At 37.8% G+C, this 19510-nt stretch overlaps 1 protein-coding gene across 5 annotated transcripts in view; it reads left to right on the forward strand.

The window, feature by feature from the left end:
• The window catches only part of ELF1 (E74 like ETS transcription factor 1), a 110659-nt gene that overhangs the window by 72593 nt on the left and 18556 nt on the right, over positions 1 to 19510 (forward strand). For all 5 annotated transcript variants that reach the window (XM_040448583.1, XM_040448585.1, XM_040448586.1 and 2 more), the window contains exons 3-4: positions 5485 to 5665; positions 18095 to 18202. In XM_040448583.1, coding sequence (XP_040304517.1) covers positions 5485 to 5665; positions 18095 to 18202 — 289 coding nt within the window. The remainder of the gene's footprint in view (positions 1 to 5484; positions 5666 to 18094; positions 18203 to 19510) is intronic.

Raw genomic sequence — 19510 nt, forward strand, 5'->3', positions numbered from 1 at the left:
AAGTCTTCCATCTCTCTTCCCACCCATCATTTTGTGATTTGTTTTGGTTCTGTTACAAAAACAAATGGGAAAACAGTCTGCAAGTGCCAAAACATGTCATAATAAAGTAATATAATTTTGTTGTTTTGGATTACTAGTATGTCAGACATTGGCGTAAATCAAGTTGACTCAGGTTAGGGGATGCAGTTTTGAATTTTGTAATTCTTTAGAGCAGTGTTCTAAACCCTGCATGCACATTAGAACCACACAAGGAAATTTAATAACATGCCCTGGTCACATCCCCAGACGTTCTGATTTGTTTGCTCCCACATAGGGTCAGGTATTGATATTTTTAGGTGTTTCCCAGTGAATATCGGTGTTGATATCCACTGGTAGAGTTGACTGAGGTTCCCTGATTCAGTTAAAGGGACCGAAGAGTAGATGGTTATTTATTTTTTTTTTAATTTTTTTTTCAACGTTTATTTATTTTTGGGACAGAGAGAGACAGAGCATGAACAGGGGAGGGGCAGAGAGAGAGGGAGACACAGAATCGGAAACAGGCTCCAGGCTCTGAGCCATCAGCCCAGAGCCCGAAGCGGGGCTCGAACTCACGGACCGCGAGATCGTGACCTGGCTGAAGTCGGACGCTTAACCGACTGCGCCACCCAGGCGCCCCATGATGATTAATTATTTAAACAAAGAGAGGTTTTAGGGATACTTGGAGATTTGTTTTTTTTTTAAGTAGGCAGCCAAATGAAACATATTTTTGTTAGGACATCAACAAAGTGTTGACACCTTAATTTCTTAAAAGGAGGTAACAGAGCTTATTGCTGTTAGGAATGTGGCCATTTTATGAAGAGCTCTGACCTTCCTGAGGTTCTTCTTTTTTTTTACATTTATTTATCTTTGAGAAACAGAGTGAGACAAAGCGTGAGCGGTGGAGGGACAGAGAGAGAAGGAGACACAGAATCTGAAGCAGGCTCCAGGCTCTGAGCAAGCAGTCAGCACAGAGCCTGATGCAGGGCTGGAACCCACAAACTGTGAGATCATGACCTGAGCCGAAGTCGGAGGCTCAACCGACCGAGCCACCCAGGTGCCCCTGAGGTTCTTCTTTAAATAAATCTTGGGAAAGGGTCTGGTTGAAGTGATGTGGGAAAAACTGAGGTGCATAAGGTTTGGTGGTCTTCAGCACATAAGCTTGAAGAATAATGTCTAATCTCAATTTAGAATATATATAAGAATATATAATCTTAATTGCCATAAGCTAGAGAAGCTGTTTAGGGTAGAGGGAGCCAGCTGTCCTGTGATAAGACTTAAAGCTAAATTAAATTGGGTCCTGTTAGATGTTGAATTGCTCTCTGTACCCCATCTCCCCAAATTCATGTGTTGAAATGCTAACTCCTGATATCTCAGAATGTGACCTTATTTGGGAACAGGGATGTTACAGATGTAATTAGTTAAGATGAAGTTACACTGGAGTAGAGTAGGCCCCTAATTCACTATGATCAGTGTCCTTACGAAAAGAGAGAATTTGGACACAGACACGTACAGGAGAGAACAGCACATGAACATGAAGACAGTCATCTGTAAGCCAAGGATACAGGCCTGTACAGATCCGTCCCTCACACACCTCAGGAGGAATAAGCCTGCCAACACCTTGATTTCAGATTTCCAGCCTCCAGAGCTGTGAGACAACAGATTTCTGTCTGTGGTCCTATGGTACCACCAGGTCTGTGGTAATTCCACAGACCCTAGCAACCTAATACAAGTCCCAGTATTGTATTCATTTTTAAAATTTAAATCTAGGAAAATTCAACATTTGAAATTTTGCCACACCTTCATTTAAGAGGTTGGGAACCATTTCTCTATAAGGAATTTTCGAATGTGTAGTCATAAAATTTTTAGGTTCCTGGTAACTCAGACTTGAGTCAGTTGTTAGTCAAGCAGTGTAAAAGGCAGGAATTTATCATGAGCTCAGACCAGCAGCTAGTTTCTGGAGTGTGTATTACGTGGTAATCAAGGGGGAGATTCTCTCCAGTCACCTGAGAGGGAGTTCCTACGTGTATTTTGTGTATATAGATTCAGACCTGTTACATGACATTTGGAGTTGGTCAGTTTGTTCTATATGAGTTAATAGCACCCAGGGGAAATAAGAGAAGAACACTTTGAATATACATCTCCATTTCAGGGGACTAGAAAAGAATTGCCCATGCTTTTCAACTACCTTAGAGGAAGACAGCGTAGCTAAATTGGGAGGGATCCTGGGAAGTACCTGGCTGTGGCCCACGACAAAGTCCATAATAGACTCAGATTGGAGAGGCCCTGCAAAAGATGATATTGAAAGTCATACGTTAAACACAGCACAGCTCCTTAACTTTAGGATCCATGCCTTTACAAAACAAAACCTGGAAGTGCCCTTAGAATCAGCTAGTGCTCCTCTTTGATTTAAAGTGAGGAAAATTTAAAGTCGGATGGAGAATGCCTGAGCGCTCATGGTTCATAGTCTTTCTTTTTCACATGTTGCTGCCTTCTAAATCACAGAACCATGTGTCCCTTTTCATTCTTAATTAAGCTTTTGCTTCAAAGGAAACTAATTTCCTTGCTTTACTGTTGCGCTTAACACTCACTACCCCAAATTTCAGAAGCCAAGTATTTTTTGAATAGGCAGTAAAACTTTGGTTTCATTTGGGTGGGGACTGCTCCTGTGAATTGCCTTGACATGTCTCTGTCTCTGACTTCGTGGGTGACCTTGGGTAAGTTTCTTAATCTGATTCTTCCTCTGCCAATGGATGGAGGTGATAAGCCCTGTTCTTACCTGGTACAGAAAGCTGCTGCAGCATAAAATGAAATCATGTGAAAATTAAATCATTCATGGGCTCAGCCTCATTAGAAGACTAGGAGCTTAACTTGAGCTCTTAAGAGAGAAGAGATGTTTCAATGAGCAAATGTTCATGCTAGGTTGAATGTGCAGCATTCACCTCTTAAAAAAGAGGAAGGCAAAGCCAAATGACTATGCTTTGGCCATTTTATATACTTTCTCTCATGTGTCTGGGTTTTATGGTGCAATGTCTGAGTCTCCTACTTGGTGTTTTAAAACTTACGGAGAGCCAGTTACTTCTAACTTCCTCTTTTTTGAAATAGGAAGAAACATTTTGAAATAAAATGATCCAAATATGTTTTAGGGTTATTAGCCATAAATTTCAGAGCACAGTTAATATGGTTAGCACCTGTGATGTCTTAATTCATCAGGTTAGCACCTTAATTCACAGGTTAGCACCTGTGATGTTTATGATAGAAGTTAAATTCTTACGATAGAAGTAGCATTTAACCTCCATGGGCAGTGCTACAAACATGTTAATTTTAAAAGATTGAGGCTGGTAAGTTATAATGAAATCATAACTAATAATTTCAACACAGTAAATTTACTCAAGGAAAATTACAAAACACATTATTACATATTGGCAGGAACTTTTTCCTACATTTTTTAAAAATTAAAAAAAATTTTTTTTTTGAAATTTATTGTCAAATTGGTTTCCATACAACACCCAGTGCTCATCCCAAAAGGTGCCCTCCTCAATACCCTTCACCCACCCTCCCCTCCCTCCTACCCCCCATCGACCCTCAGTTTCCTACATTTTAAAAGATAATACTTGGGGGCGCCTCAGTGACTCAGTTGGTTAAGCGTCCGACTTCAGCTCAGGTCATGATCTCGTGGTTTGTGAGTTCCAGCTCCACATTGGGCTCTGCACACTGAGAGTGCAGAGCCTGTTTGAGATTCTGTCTCTGCCCTTCCCCTGCTCATGCTTGTGTGCACACTCTCTGTCTCTCAAAATAAATAAATAAACATTAAAAAACAGAAGAAGATAGTATTTTATGGGAATATGTTCAAGAAACAGGATATTTACATGGTCTTGAGCTGTCTTCCCATAAGATACTAATTATGCAAGGAAAAATAGTAACTTTATAGTTAGTTACCTGGTAGATACCATCTTAACTAAGTGATCAAAGTTAGTATCACTAGTAATAGGACAAATATGTACGTATTTTGGACCTCTTAATGAGGACACAACATTACTTCTTTGGTGTTTTTGCCAAAAATGCAAGTTGATCTAATCATGAGAAAATACCATGCATATCCAAATTGGGATGGGGGAGACGTTTATAAAACAAATGGCCTGTACTCTTCAAAAGTGTCAAAATCATAAAAAAAGAAAGAAAAGCTGAAGAACTGATTCAGATTAAAGAAATTATTTGTATTAAAGGAGTTGCCATGGAGAAATACAATTATTTGCTGAATGAAATGTATGATCCTAGATTGGATCCTGAACTAGAATTTTTTTCCCATTTTTTTTTAAGTTTACTTATTTATTTTGAGAGAGAGAGACAGAGCACATGAGTCGGGGAGGTGCAGAGAAGGAGAGAAAGATAATCCGAAGCAGGTTCTGCACTGCCAGTGTAGAGCCGGATGTGGGGCTTGAACTCACAAGCCATGAGATCATGACCTGAGCCGAAGTCAAGAGCTGTACGCTTAACTCAGCCACCCAGGTGCCCCTTTTTCGTGTGTGTGTGTGTGTGTGTGTGTGTGTGTGTGTGTGTGTGTGTGTGTTTTAAAGACGTTAAGTGGGGGCACCCGGGTAGCTCAGTTGATTAAGCATCCAACTCTTGATTTCGGCTCAGGTCTTGATCTCACAGTTTGTGAGATCGAGTCCCGTGTTGGACTCTGTGCTGACAGTATGGAGACTGCTTCAGATTCTCTCTCTGTTCCTCCCTGGTCACATGCTTGTGTGTGTACACTCTAAATAAATAAGTAAATAAATTTAAAAATAAATAACTAAAAGAATGTGAGACAATTGGGGAAATTTGAATAGGCTCTATAGATTAAATTTAGTACTATATTAGTGTTTTGATAATTGTACTCTGTATATAAGGTAGTATTCATGTATCTGGAAATATACATGAATTATCTCGGGTTAAGGGAGGAGGTTCTACCACTCTTAAAGCAGAAAAAATTGAAATAATACAGAAAGATCGTGATAGACATGATCTAAAATTACATGATGTATGACCAAATAGAAAATGAAAGTTAATTTCCCCATTTGAGTGAAAAGCTGTTGTTAAACACAGCATGTGTGCCAGTGACAATGTAACATTTATTAAGTTTATGTGGGTTTTTTTGCCTGTCAAACTTTTGTTGAGATTGTATTTAATTGTACATTTCATTGGTATGCCACTTTTTATGAATTAATGATACTAGGTTTTTTTATTTAATGTGGTTTAAAAGTATGTTGTAGGATTTTCCAATGAAAATTTGGTTAAGCCTCAAGATTGATAAGAAAAGTTTATCCTTAATAGATACACATTCTCTGCAGCCCAGAAAGATTGTCAAGATTTCAGTAACTGATGATATAAAAACTAAATTGATGTCCAGCAGAAAATATTTTTTGGTTGTATTTAACAAAAGCAAACACTTTGTTAATCCTCTTTTTTTCCCCTCACTCTTCCCAGCTTGGTGATCCAGCTATTTTTCCTGCTGTAATTGTGGAACATGTTCCTGGTGCTGATATTCTCAATAGTTATGCGGGTCTAGCCTGTGTGGAAGAGCCCAATGACATGATTACTGAGAGCTCCCTGGATGTTGCCGAGGAAGAAATCATAGATGAAGATGACGATGACATCACGCTCACAGGTGTGTCCCCAGCAGCACCATACTTTAGCATAGTTTGGGGCAGTTTCTCAGTCCTGTGATTTTTGGGGCATAAGAGTCCCTAACTTGGTTTCAAGAGGCTAGAGCCCTGTAGGGAGAGGGAAATCATATTTTCTTTCTCATCTACCTGAGTTTCGTAGTGCTTTCTCACCTCCTCTTCCTTTTTTCCTAAATATATTGGGATGAAGGTGGCAAAATAGAGGTATGTAAGGAGAACCAAGCCAACCTGATTTGTCAAGCATTCACTGAGCACTTAATATGCCATGCTCTATATTCTCAGTAACAATAGGAAGTTGTTTGTAGGGAAAAATATAGGAAGGTTCTTCTTTTACTGCTGTCACAGGAAGCAAAATAGGAGGCCATGAACCAAATGTAGGATAAGGCACTAGGGTTTAAAAAAGACTTCTCTTCTGGTTCAGTCAGAACTAGTAGCCTATTAGAAATGTGAAGAGTTCACTGTGAAGTGTGACCTGGTGGTAATGCTGTTTTCATCAGTTTTAGAAATTGGTGCATGCATTTGTATTTGTATACATTTACATTCATCTGTCTTGGCCAGAGGTAGGTGTTGGAGATGTTTGAGAAAATTAATTATTTGGAAGCAAAGGCTATTTGAATATTTATTCTTAAATTTGAAAATAATAGGATATTAGCATTAGTCACAATGTCATTAACTAAACTTACACTTTATTGCATGCCAACCATTTCAAACTAATGTTCTTTTTCGTTTCAAGATCCTGTCTAGAATCTTACTTTGCATTTAGTTATTTCTTCTTGGTCTCTTCCAGTCTATAACAGTTCCTCTGTCTTTCTTTGTCTCTCAGTAACCTTGAGACTTTTGAAGAGTACTGATCAGACATGGTAGTATGTCCTTCAATTTTATTTGTGTAATATTTTCTCATGACTGGAATGAGATAATGTAATTTGGACAAAGAATACCACTAAAATAGCATTGTCTCCTCAGTGCATCATATTAACATAGTAGATTTTATTTTATTTTATTTTTTTTTTTTTTATTTTTTTTTTCAACGTTTATTTATTTTTGGGACAGAGAGAGACAGAGCATGAACGGGGGAGGGGCAGAGAGAGAGGGAGACACAGAATCGGAAACAGGCTCCAAGCTCTGAGCCATCAGCCCAGAGCCCGACGCGGGGCTCGAACTCACGGACCGCGAGATCGTGACCTGGCTGAAGTCGGACGCCCAACCGACTGCGCCACCCAGGCGCCCCTATTTTATTTTTTTAACATGGTAAATTTTAAAAAGTTCATTATCTCATGTCTCACAACAGAAAAAGAAAACTGAAATTAGGTGTAATGAAATGATTAGCCTAAGATTATACACCAAGTGACTGAGTCCCCACTGATAACATTGACAAACAACTCTTAATTTTTATATTGTCCTTTTTGTATATGTTTTTTATAAAGCATGTTCTCCAGTATTCACATTTTTTGTTCAGAGGAACCCAATGAAAGTTTTTTGATAAATCTTTCCTTATCAATTGGGGAATTAAATTATGTTAGAGGTTTTTATTCATTACTGACTGAGTTGTGTGTTTTGTATAACAGAATGACTATTGCTATACCTGTATCTGTTGTGTAGCTAGTGGGTTTTTCTAGTATATTCAGTTGTAATTTCTTGATGCCTTAGTGAAAAGCTACAGCTGTCTCTGTAGGTTGGGAATAAGGGTCTCCCCTGAAAGAGTATTTATTCCTGGTTTTAGTCATCAAGGAAGACATTGGTCCTTGGAGAAGAAATTCCGACTACGAAAGCGGCTCTTGGATCTTTAGGAGAAAGAATTACTTCTTTCTTTCCATCTTGGGCTTAGACTTGAAGATAGCCAATAACAAGATACAAACAGGATCCATGCTTCCTAGAGAATAGAACTGATATTGAATGGGTCCAGAAAATAAGCCATGTTTTAAAAACCACATTTGCTGTTTGCATATTTCTTCCCCTTTTCAATCTCCCAACCTGAGCTTTTATTTAACTCTTCCATCCTTATTTGAGCAATGTCATAAGAAAGCAAAGAACCCTGTAGCCCTCCTAAGTTCAAAGTGAGGGAGGGAAGAATGTTGTGCTTTGCAGAAACTACAGGAAAAGAAAGAGATGGAGAAAGAAGAGTTTATAAACTGTCCATGTGAGTCCCAGGTAGCACTTCAGATGATACTAAGGAATTATTGTTAATATTTTTAGGTATGCCAGTAACATACCATACACATGCTGAAATTTTTAGAGATAAAATATGGTTCTTGGATTCTTTTAAAGTAATCCTGGGGGTGTGGGTGTGATGTGTGTGAGGGGGCCTTGGAGGCAGTGATTGGAGTATGGGTGAAAGAAGATTGACCATGTGTTGATAGTGGTTAATGCTGAAAATGGATACGTGAGAATTCATTATACTGTGTTCCATAATTTTGATTTTGTTTGAAATTTTCAATAATAAAAAGGTTGAACTATTTTTATGTATTTGAGGCTTATATTAGACTGCAGGTATCATCTGTGTGCCCTGATTGCAGATTTTCATGTTAACCAAAATACTTTCAATTTTATCATTGGTTGATCTCCTATCAAATTTGATATATATCTGAACCTATAAAAGAAATGTATAATGGTAAACTACCACTTTTATGTGCTCATATGTTGGAGTTCCACCTAAAGTTTCATTTAGAAAAAGGTTATGGTGTGGGGTGCCTGGGTGGCTCAGTTGGTTAAGCATCTGACTTCAGCTCAGGTCATGATCGTGCAGTCCGTGAGTTCGAGCCCCACGTTGGGCTCTGTGCTGACAGTTCAGACCTGGAGCCTGCTTCAGATTCTATGTCTCCCTCTCTCTCTGCCCCTCCCTGTTCATGCTCTTGTCTCTCTCTCTCTCTCAAAAATGAATATATGTTAAAAAAAAAAAGGTTATGGTGTTAAAGGTTTTTTTTTTTTTAATTTTTTTTAACATTTATTTATTACTGAGAGAGACACAGCGTGTGAGCAGAGGAGGGGTAGAGAGAGGGGAAGACAGAGTCTGAAGCAGGCTCCAGGCTCTGTGCTGACAGCTCAGATGCGGGGCTCAAACTCACCAACTGTGAGATCATGACCTGAGTCAAAGTCAGTTGCCTAACCAACTGAGCCACCCAGATGCCCCATGGTGTTAAGGTTTTTTGAAAGTCATTTGACCATTAGTTCTTACGTATGTGGAGATTCTTCTTCCGTTGCCAGCCTTTGAAGTTCTAAAAGTAAAATTACTAGTGGAGATGGTACAAATTATATTTTTTCAAATAAAAGGTAACCAGTGATGACTATATCCATTAATAAATTTTCTCTTATTAAATAATACCATTAAGTGTCTCTTCTTTCATATGGATTCTTTTCTGTTTTTACAAGGTCAAACAATTTTTAGTAATTTCTAGTAAGTTCAAATGTATTTAATAAATTATTCCCTAAATTATCATAGTATCCATGCCTTCTGTCTTTGGTATAGATTTTAGCTAGTTGCTAGATCACAGCTAATCTGTTATGAAGAAGGTTTAAAATGCGTGCATTAATAGCTTAACGGGTTTTATTATTGCCAGAAGAAATGTTTGTTATCCATTTAATGAAGGGCTAACATTTTAAAAATATTTTTAAAAGCTGGATGCACTTTTTTGGTTTTCTGTCCTGTTTCATGTAGGACGTACCCGTTTATTTTGCTTTTCTCAATCTAAGCACTGAAGCTGAATGGAATAAACAAAGTTTATTAAATTAACATTGATACTAAACATATTTAGCTTGACTCACATTTTTGAAATACAAAAGGTGATGTGATTTCTATATGTAACGGTGGGATGATTTCTACTGTATAGTAAGTTAAAAAAGCAATGGTCAGGTAGCATAAATAGTATACTACTTTTTATTTAAGGGAGAACAAAGAATATAAATGGTATGTGTCTTTGCTTATATTTAAAAAATTGATAACCCCCTGGGGCACCTGGGTGGCTCTGTTGGTTAAGCATCTGATTTCAGCTCAGGTTGTGATCTCGTGGTTCGTGAGTTCAAACCCCACATTGGGCTTTCTGCTGTCATCACAGAGCCTGCTTCAGATCCTCTGTTCCCTTCTCTCTCTGCATCCTCCCTACTTGTACTCTCTCTCACAAAATAAATAAATAAAACTTAAAAAAAAAAGTCACAAAACCAATAGGAATGGTTTCTTTCAGGGAAAAGGAAGGGACAGGGATGAAAGATAGATTCTTTAAACATACTTTGTTTTGTCATTTTTACTTTGGAACCATGTAAATGTTAACATAATTATAAAACAACACTAAGTCCAAAAGAGGAAAAATTAGCAGTATCTAAAAATTGAAGCACACTAAAACAGATGAACCTCATTAAGCTATTGAGATGTATTTTTTAAGGTCGTGCATTTCCTAATGAGATGTAGCCTAAAAAGCAAAAATAAAAATAAAGCTGCTTAGGAATCTTAAATTGTTTTCAATAATATTTTTATTGTTATTTAAAAGCTTGTGTGAGTGTGTGTGTGTGTGAGAGATGTTAGGGTCAAATCAAATAAATAATGAAGTTAATGTCATAAGAAGCCAAGATTTAGAGAGTAAATAAGATATACAAATGTTAAATTGCAAAGTTAAATAAAAATTCTATAATCCTATAAATTCTATATAAACACACAGTATAAATACATAATTCCAAAACTAAATTCTATAATGCTACATTTGAATTGAAAATATTAGTATGAACTCAGGATCGATTTTCTTCTCTAAAAAAAACAAAGGCAAATATTTTTTAGCCAAACATAGGACAACTTGAGTATTAATAAGGACAATAACCAGTAGTTGAAACATATCTAATATGTTTAAATCCATGATCTCATAATGCTACACACACAAAAAAATGGTCACCAATAGGTGATGCTAAAAGCTGTTTTGAAAACTGTTAAGAAACACACATTTATTCTCCTTTCCCTGTTTCAACTATATACTGAGTAACTAGATTATTAAATGAGAAGTTTCTCTTTATTGTGGTATTCCAGCTAATTATCACATATAAAAAATAGCCTTCCCTGCCCCCCAAATTTAACCAGAATTTGATTGAGCCTTCGGAACTGATTACCAGTTTAAAGCAAATGTAGAAAAAACATGTTAAACTATACAATAGGAGTAGAATTAGCAAAATCTAGACGGGGAAACTCTGCAGGACAAGCAGTCTACTTTCTTGGTTTAATTGCAAGGAAAAAAGAGAGATGGAAGGTGACATAGTAATGAAAAGAAACTTCAGAAACTTATCAGTCAGTTGCACTGTGAGGACCTTATTTGGATCCTGATTCAAACAACAACTATCAACCCTCCTCTCACCATCCGCCATATATGATATTTCAGACAGTTGGACATTTGTATGCTATTTGATATTAAGGAAATACAGATTTTTAAAAAGTGTTTGATAATGGTATTTTTACGTTTTCAAAACAGAACCCGTATCTTTTAGATATTATAAAATATTTACTACCGGAATATTAGGATGTTTAGAATTTACATCAAAATAATAAGGAAGAGGAGAGCATGGAGATATAGATAAAACAAGATTGGCCATGAGTCGATAATTGTTAAAGCTGGGTGATGAAGACACAGAAGTTCGTTGTATTATTCTGTTTATGTTCGAATGTTTAGAATTCTTCAGAATAATTTTAAATCCTTCAAAATGTATATGTTTTAAGTTCCTCAAATTAGTGGATAAATTATGGTCTCTGAATAAATTTTTCACTAACAATACCAGGATAGCCAGGAGAAACTACTGGTTCTGGGTTTGGGATGGGAAATGTACAAGAATAGCCTGTAATATATCTTTTCCCAGAAGGCACAAAACTATTACTTGGGTCTTGTCTGAAAGACCCAGGCCCCAGCTTTAGTTCCCAGTGGCTGAAGATGGGACGTTTAGAGGTTGATTAAGAATTAAGGGGCACCTGGGTGGCTCACTTAGTTAAGGGTCTGACTTCTCAGGTCACTGTCTCACAGTTCGTGAGTTCAAGCCTTGCGTCAGGCTCTGTGCTGACAGCTCAGAGCCTGGAGCCTGCTTCGGATTCTGTGTCTCCCTTTCTCTGACCTTACCCGCACCCCCCCCTCAAAAATAAGCATTTAAAAAATAAAAAAAAAAGAATTACAGCTGCAGGGGCACATGGGTGTCTCAGTTGACTAAGCATTCAACTCTTGGTTTTGGCTCAGGTCGTGATCTCACGGTTCATGAGTTTGAGTCCTGCATCAGGCTCTGTGCTGACAGTGCAGAGCCTGCTTGGGATTCTTTCTCTACCCCCTCTCTGCCTCTACACTCCTTCTTCCCTCTCTCAAAATAAATAAGTAAACTTTTAAAAAAATTACAACTGCAACGGATTGAAGAATTTAATATGTTAAAACCTTTATATTTTCAATGATGCTAAAAAGTAACTGAATGGCCACTTCTTTAAATGGCCACTTCTAGGGGCGCCTGGGTGGCGCAGTCGGTTAAGCGTCCGACTTCAGCCAGGTCACGATCTCGTGGTCCGTGAGTTCGAGCCCCGCGTCGGGCTCTGGGCTGATGGCTCAGAGCCTGGAGCCTGTTTCTGATTCTGTGTCTCCCTCTCTCTCTGCCCCTCCCCCTTTCATGCTCTGTCTCTCTCTGTCCCAAAATAAATAAAAAACGTTGAAAAAAAAATTTAGAAAAAATAAATGGCCACTTCTATCTTCTATAAAGATGCTAGAAAGCCCATTTATTATTCTGAAAATCAGTAAATAATGTAAAAAATATCAAGTATTTAATTTACCTTTATTGTATGAACTGTGGTTCAAGATAACTAGTTGATGAAGGAAAGTTGTTCTTTATAGAGAATTCTAGCTAACAATACTGGAGGAATGGTAGGATTAGAATTATCACCATTTTGGAATCCCTTGTGAACAATGGATTTAGGCAGATATCATCAATAACTGCTAAAGTCAGTTATTTAAGGCTGATGGAGAATTTTATAATGGAAAGATCAGGCTGATAACACCTGAACCCAGTTCTCAATCGTAACAGTACTGAATGAAAACTACCAGATTTTATAGCACTGCTTCAGGAGGCACATAGAATCAGTTTTGCAAAAAAAAAAAAAACAAAATTGAATCTAATCAAGCTTCTAGATATAGCTACCAGTTTACAGGAAATACATGGGCCAGGGAGGAACATACTGAGTGGCACCACAGGGGTGTGTGCAAAATCATAAACCTGGGAAACTACAGACAGATAACTCTGTTTCTTCAAAGATATATGGCAAAAAGGAAAAATAAAAAGGGAGGAGGTACGTATCACCAAATGTAATGCATGAGCTTTGTTTGGATCCTGATTTGAATAAATTTTTTTAGAAAACTGAGGCATTAAAGAAATTTCAGTATTAACTGGATAACTGATTTAAAATACAATTTTTAGGGGCGCCTGGGTGGCTCAGTCGGTTAAGCAGCCGACTTCGGCTCAGGTCATGATCTCGCGGTCCGTGAGTTCGAGCCCCACGTCGGGCTCTGTGCTGACAGCTCAGAGCCTGGAGCCTGTTTCAGATTCTGTGTCTCCCTCTCTCTGACCCTCCCACGTTCATGCTGTGTCTCTCTCTGTCTCAAAAATAAATAAACGTTAAAAAAAAAAAATTAAAAAAAGAATAAGATAAAATACAATTTTTAAAAGGTATGATCATGGTATTGTCTTTTAGAGATATATACTGTCATATTTACAATTAAACGATAGGCCGGGCTTCACTTTAAAATAATCGAGTGTGAAGGGCGCCTGGGTGGCTCAGTGGTTGAGCATCTGACTTCAGCTCAGGTCATGAACACATGGTTCATGAGTTTGAGCCCCACATCAGGCTTGCTACTGTCAGCACAGAGCCTGCTTTGGATCCTCTGTGCCTTGCTCTCTCTGCCCCTCCCCTACTCACACTCTCTCTCTCAAAAATAAACATTAAAGAATAAAATAATAAAATAATCCAGTGTGAGGGGTGTCTGGCTGGCTCAGTTGGTAGAGCATGCAACTATCAATCTCAGGTTTGTGAATTCAAGCCCCACGTTGGGCATGGAGCCTACTTTAAAAGAATACAATAAAATAGGGGTGCCTGGGTGGCTCAGTCAGTTAAGCATCTGACTTCAGCTCAGGTCACGGTCTCGCGGTTTTTGTGTTCGAGCCCCGCGTCAGACTCTGCTGTCAGTTCAGAGCCTGGAGCTTGATTTGGATTCTGTGTCCCCCACCCTCTCTCTGCCCCTTCCCCACTCATCCTCTCTGTCTCTCAAGAAATGAATAAACATTAAAAAATTTTTAAGAATAAAATAAAATAATCCAGTGTGTGTGTTTTAGGCTGGGGGGTATGGGTGAAGGAAGATTGGCTATTAAGTATTGAAGCTGGGCTCTTGATACATGGGTTTGTTATATGACTTTCTCTATTTTGTATATGTTTTAATTTTTTTTATTAGAAAAAGCTTAACAAAGGGTTTGAAATTCTTCTTGTTTTTTTCTTAATAGGCAATTAAATTATTATACAAACTAATTATATCATTTTCATCTACCCAGCAAACTTGTTTTATACTTGTTTGTGTAATTAAATATCTAGTTATATAAATATTTGGAAGATGGTAAATAATTATGGAGTTATTTGTGCCTTATTTGCTGGATTTTTAAAAAATTTACTTTTAGGGGCGCCTGGGTGGCGCAGTCGGTTAAGCGTCCGACTTCAGCCAGGTCACGATCTCACGGTTCGTGAGTTCGAGCCCCGCGTCAGGCTCTGGGCTGATGGCTGGGAGCCTGCAGCCTGTTTCCGATTCTGTGTCTCCCTCTCTCTCTGCCCCTCCCCCGTTCATGCTCTGTCTCTCTCTGTCCCAAAAATAAATAAAAAACGTTGAAAAAATTAAAAAATTTACTTTTAGTAGTTCATTTTCCTCAATTCATAGAATTTCAAAGCCTTGACAAAGGGAGTAATATGCTTTTTCTTTTCTTTTTTCTTTTAAATTTATTTATTTTGAGAGAGAGAGAGAGTGCAACCAAGAAAGGGAGGCACGGAGAAAGAGGGGGAGAGAATCCCAAGCAGGCTTTGGGCTGTCAGCATAGCGCCCTGAATGGGGGGGGAGGGGTAAAGGGAGGGAGGGCTTGAACTCACTAACTGTTGAGATCATAACCTGAGCTGAAATCAAGAGTCGGACGCCTGAGTCACCCAGGCACCCATAATATGCTTTTTATTAAGCTTTAAATTTACAAGATTTTAAATAGGAGGCTTACATTTTTATATTTATTATTATTTTTTAAAGTAATCTGTGTACCTAACATGGGGCTCAACCTCACAACCCTGAGATGAAGAGTCATGTGTTCTACTGACTGAGCCAGCCAGGTGCCCTCAGAAGGCTTGAGGTGTTTTGTTTTGTTTTGTTTTGTTTTGTTTTGTTTTGTTTTGTTTTGTTTTTTAGAGAGAGCTTTTCACACATGCATGACAGTACTTGGGGGGAGCACACGGGAGAGGGGCAGAGGGAGAGAGAGCAAATCCTAAGCAGGCTCCACACCTCAGCACAAAGCCTCATGCTGGGCTTGATCTGTGGCCCACATCCCTGGGGCCAAAACCGAGAGTCAGGCGCTCAACCTACTGAGTCCCCCAGGTGCCCTGACACTTAAGTTTTTAATAAGAGGTGTTACAGTGCTCTGCTTTTAATCACTTTGCTAGAGTTTGTGAGTTATTTATCTTTTCTGATTTTAACTACTACGGAGGAATTGGACTTTTAAGCATTTCTATTTATAGAATATGGCAGTAAAATTTAATTGATTTATTTTTCATTACAATCAGGGGAAATAGTTTCCTAATGAAGACTATAGTCTCTATCTATCATTAGTCTCCTAATGAAGTTTTGTGCATCTTGACCCGAAAGTAAAAAGGACATATACTTTTAGAATTAAAAAACTAGCCAACAATCTATTCAGATTCTCTTGGATCCTTTTTGTAGTAATTCAGAAATGTGACCACTTGGGAAATTTAAAGCCTTTGAAAACAGCTTTTTAAAGCTATTTTAAAATCCTGCCTCTTTTTATTTTGGCTATCTTCTTGTTCCTTGACTTCCATGTGACCTCTAGATATTTGGTTTTAAGGATACTAGCTGAAATTTGGAATTCTGCAGATACATCTTCCATATTTTCTCTTCTGGCTTGGCAGATTGTGGGGACTCCCAGTGTTAACCATTATCTTATGAGACAAAATATTCTTTGTTAGGAGTTTCTTCCTATATTGAGAGGAGCTGACTAGTTTATGACCCTGAACTTCTTTGTTTTGTATTCATCTTTCAGGAATTGTCCCAGCTCTTTGCTTCTTCAAGCAGTTTTTCCCTTCCATTCCCATTCCTCCTTGGGATGGCAGTCAATCAAATTAATGTATAAAAGCAAGTTAACTAATCTGCTGTTGTTATAACAGTGTTTAGCAGTTGCACATTTTCTTTTATAATGGCATTAACTAGTTCTCTCATTTTCTTTGACTGTGTAATACTTATTCTAATGCCCTTGCTTCTACTTTATTCTTGCTTTAATTTGTCTCTTTTCCTCTCAAAATATTTAAATCCTGTCTTAAATGACTCAGCTTAGGGCCATCTCTTCAGAAACTTTCCTAACTTACAAGGATATATGTTGCCTATAAGTGTATATGCCTCTCTAGTCAGTCTATTCTGTACCACAAAATTAATCAGTTTGTTATTTTCTTAGATAGTACCTGAGTACCGTTACCAGTAGACAAGGAAAAAGGTCATGTCTGATACTATTGCATCTTCCACATTTCCAAGTACAGTTGTTCAAGAGAGATAGGCATTCAATATTGCCAATTAGGCACTTGGAGTCAGTTAAGAATTTTGTAGGTTCTTGAAGATCTTTGATCTAAAGATACAATGAACTGGTTCAGAAATATTTAGGATAATAAGTGATACAATATTCTAATGCAAAGTTAAGCTAAATTTCAAAGACGTATCAGTTTCTTAAAAATCTGTTTATAGCATTAATAAAAAAGAGGATGATTTTGTTGCTTCTCTGAATTGAATAGGAATAGAGTAGTACAGTGTGTAAGTTATCACTTTCATTCATTTGAGAACAAAGAACTTTTACTTCAAGTACTGTGTTTAGATTTACTGTTTAATATTTACTGTTTAATCTTGTGTAAAATTAAAGGGCTTTTATTAATCAAGTTACATACTCTCAATCCAACCATGAATCTGAAAGTCATGATTATATATTCACACATACATACATACACATACAAACTTAAAAGTGATGTGTGATTTTTCCCACAGATATTGAGGGGGGAATATAGCAAGGAGGAGGTATAAGAGATGTTGGATGATGAATATCACATTCAAGAATCTTGAATTTATCCATGAAAAGAAGGCATTTATAGCTCTTCATGTATTTTCTTGGTGCTAATGCTACAGCTAAGTGACTAAAAGCCATCCAGGAATTCAGTGTGAAACTATTTTGGACTTCTTTCTGGGATTCAGAGATGTGTCAAGTATCTAGCATGTCCCTGGATTAAATTTTCATTTACATATTAATGTTTTTTAAGAACATTCAAATACTTGGTCTAGGTCAAATCCACAGCCGGGGAATTAGTGTTCTACAGTACACACTAGAGGAGAATGGTGCCAGAATACTAATCATCAAAGGGTGGTTAGATCCTAATAATGTGACTATGACTAAAACTTTTTAGAGATGGTAGCAATTCAGTCATAGAAGAATGGGAAAAGAGTTGGAGATTAACAGACCCATGTTCATTCCTGTTAGTTAACTAAGAGTATTGAAGTCAGTGGTAGAGCTGAAAGGGACCTACGAATACCAACTCAGTCATGTTCTAATATGAAATCTGTGGGCACAAAATGACTTGCCCAGTGACATACTAGTTTAGTGGCACATCTGAGATTTCTGGCTATTGTTCCTGGACCCTTTCTACTGAAGTCCATGCCTATCTTATTTATTCTTGAAATAAGAATTATCACAGAAACAACTAGTGCTTTCCCTCCAGATGTGAGCTCTATTTTGCTTATTCTTTACCTCTCAGCATCTTGCAAAAGGTTTTTGTTTGGTAATAAAAACCCCATATCTTGTATAGTTTTTTTATTTCTATTTTATAGTTTTTTAATTTTTATTTTTTTCAAATAATCTCTGAGCCCAACATGGGGCCTTGAACTCATGACCCTGAGATCAAGAGTCTAATGATCTACCAACTGAACCAACCAGGCACCCCTTGTGTGATTTTTTTTTTAAAGAAAAAGAAGTAGAGAAATACTTAAGAGTCATATTCGGTACAGATTTTATTTGTTGATACAAAGTGTATACATAAACTGAAGTATTAAGTGATGTATCCAGGTTCAAGACATCTTTGTGTTTTAGAGCAATAGATGTCTTATAGCTAACTTGTGTTTTCTTTAAATGTATTGTAGTTGAAGCCTCCTGTCATAATGGGGATGAGACGATTGAAACAATCGAGGCTGCTGAGGCGCTCCTCAATATGGATTCTCCTGGCCCTATGTTGGATGAAAAACGAATAAGTGAGTGTTCATGTGTTTGGTTTGTTCATGTGAATATACTTTGAAAACTTGTTCTTGCCATTGCTTGTTATTAGAGATGGTAAATACCAAGAGACCAGAGACTAGGTTTTTATATTTTTTGTGTCCCAAGCACATTTTAGGGTACAGTATTAGTTGAGACACCTTCACTAAAGTATTCAGGTAAACAAGACTTTAAAAAAAAAAAAAATTGGAGAGTGAGATCTTCAGGAATAAAAAAGTATTTAGTCGTCAGCAGATTTTGCAGAATTTATTCTCTTAACCTCATTGGTAGAAGTATTAGGGTATTTATGGCCCAGACTATTATAATTTAATGATCTCTATAGGTATTCACTAGTGAATAGGCAAAAATTCATTGAAAAATTTTCTAACACCTCATGGCAGAAAATTCACTGCCACATTATTGATCTGCTTTTAAACGTTTTTTAAAATTTTATTTATTTATTTTGAGAGAGAGAGTGTGTGTGCACATGTGAGCAGGGGAGGGGCAGAGAGAGAGGGGAAAAAGAGAATCCCAAGCAGACCCCACTCTGTCAGCTCAGAGCCTGACACGGGGCTTGATTTCCTCTCTCGATCTTGAACCATGAGATCATGACCTGAACCCTAAATCAAGAGTTGGACACTTAACCAACTGTTCCACCCAGGTGCCCCTATTCATCTATTTCTAAATCCATGTTCTCCTTTGAGCTCTTCTGACAAGAAAGTAGTCAAACTCATTAATTTATTAATTTAAGTCAATTATTACTAAATCAGTTTAAGATGTTGAATATTTTCTGTATGCATGACAATGCATTAGGCAATAATGTGATATACGAATGAACAGATACTATTTTTTCCTCCAGTTCACAGATTAATTTTGAAGATATTTATGTAAATAACTGTAAAAGCCAAAAATAAAGGCCATGGGAGGGATAGCAGCATGTTCTGGAAGGAAAGAGGACTCTGGTTGGAAATATCAGAGACAGGCTTTATGGCAGGAATTTTCTAACCTGGGATATAAAAGATAAGCTTTTAGTGGCTAGAGGGGATAGGGAAGGGCATTCAAGGTAGAATGGGTTGAGCCAGAGACACAGACCTGTAAAAAAGAGAGAAATGTTTGGATAAAAATGCTTTGGTTTGGGGCGCCTGGGTGGCGCAGTCGGTTAAGCGTCCGACTTCAGCCAGGTCACGATCTCGCGGTCTGTGAGTTCGAGCCCCGCGTCGGGCTCTAGGCTGATGGCTCGGAGCCTGGAGCCTGTTTCCGATTCTGTGTCTCCCTCTCTCTCTGCCCCTCCCCCGTTTCATGCTCTG

Source organism: Herpailurus yagouaroundi, unplaced genomic scaffold (assembly GCF_014898765.1).
Source record: "Herpailurus yagouaroundi ecotype Mexico unplaced genomic scaffold, PumYag 197, whole genome shotgun sequence".
Taxonomy (NCBI): domain Eukaryota; kingdom Metazoa; phylum Chordata; class Mammalia; order Carnivora; family Felidae; genus Herpailurus; species Herpailurus yagouaroundi.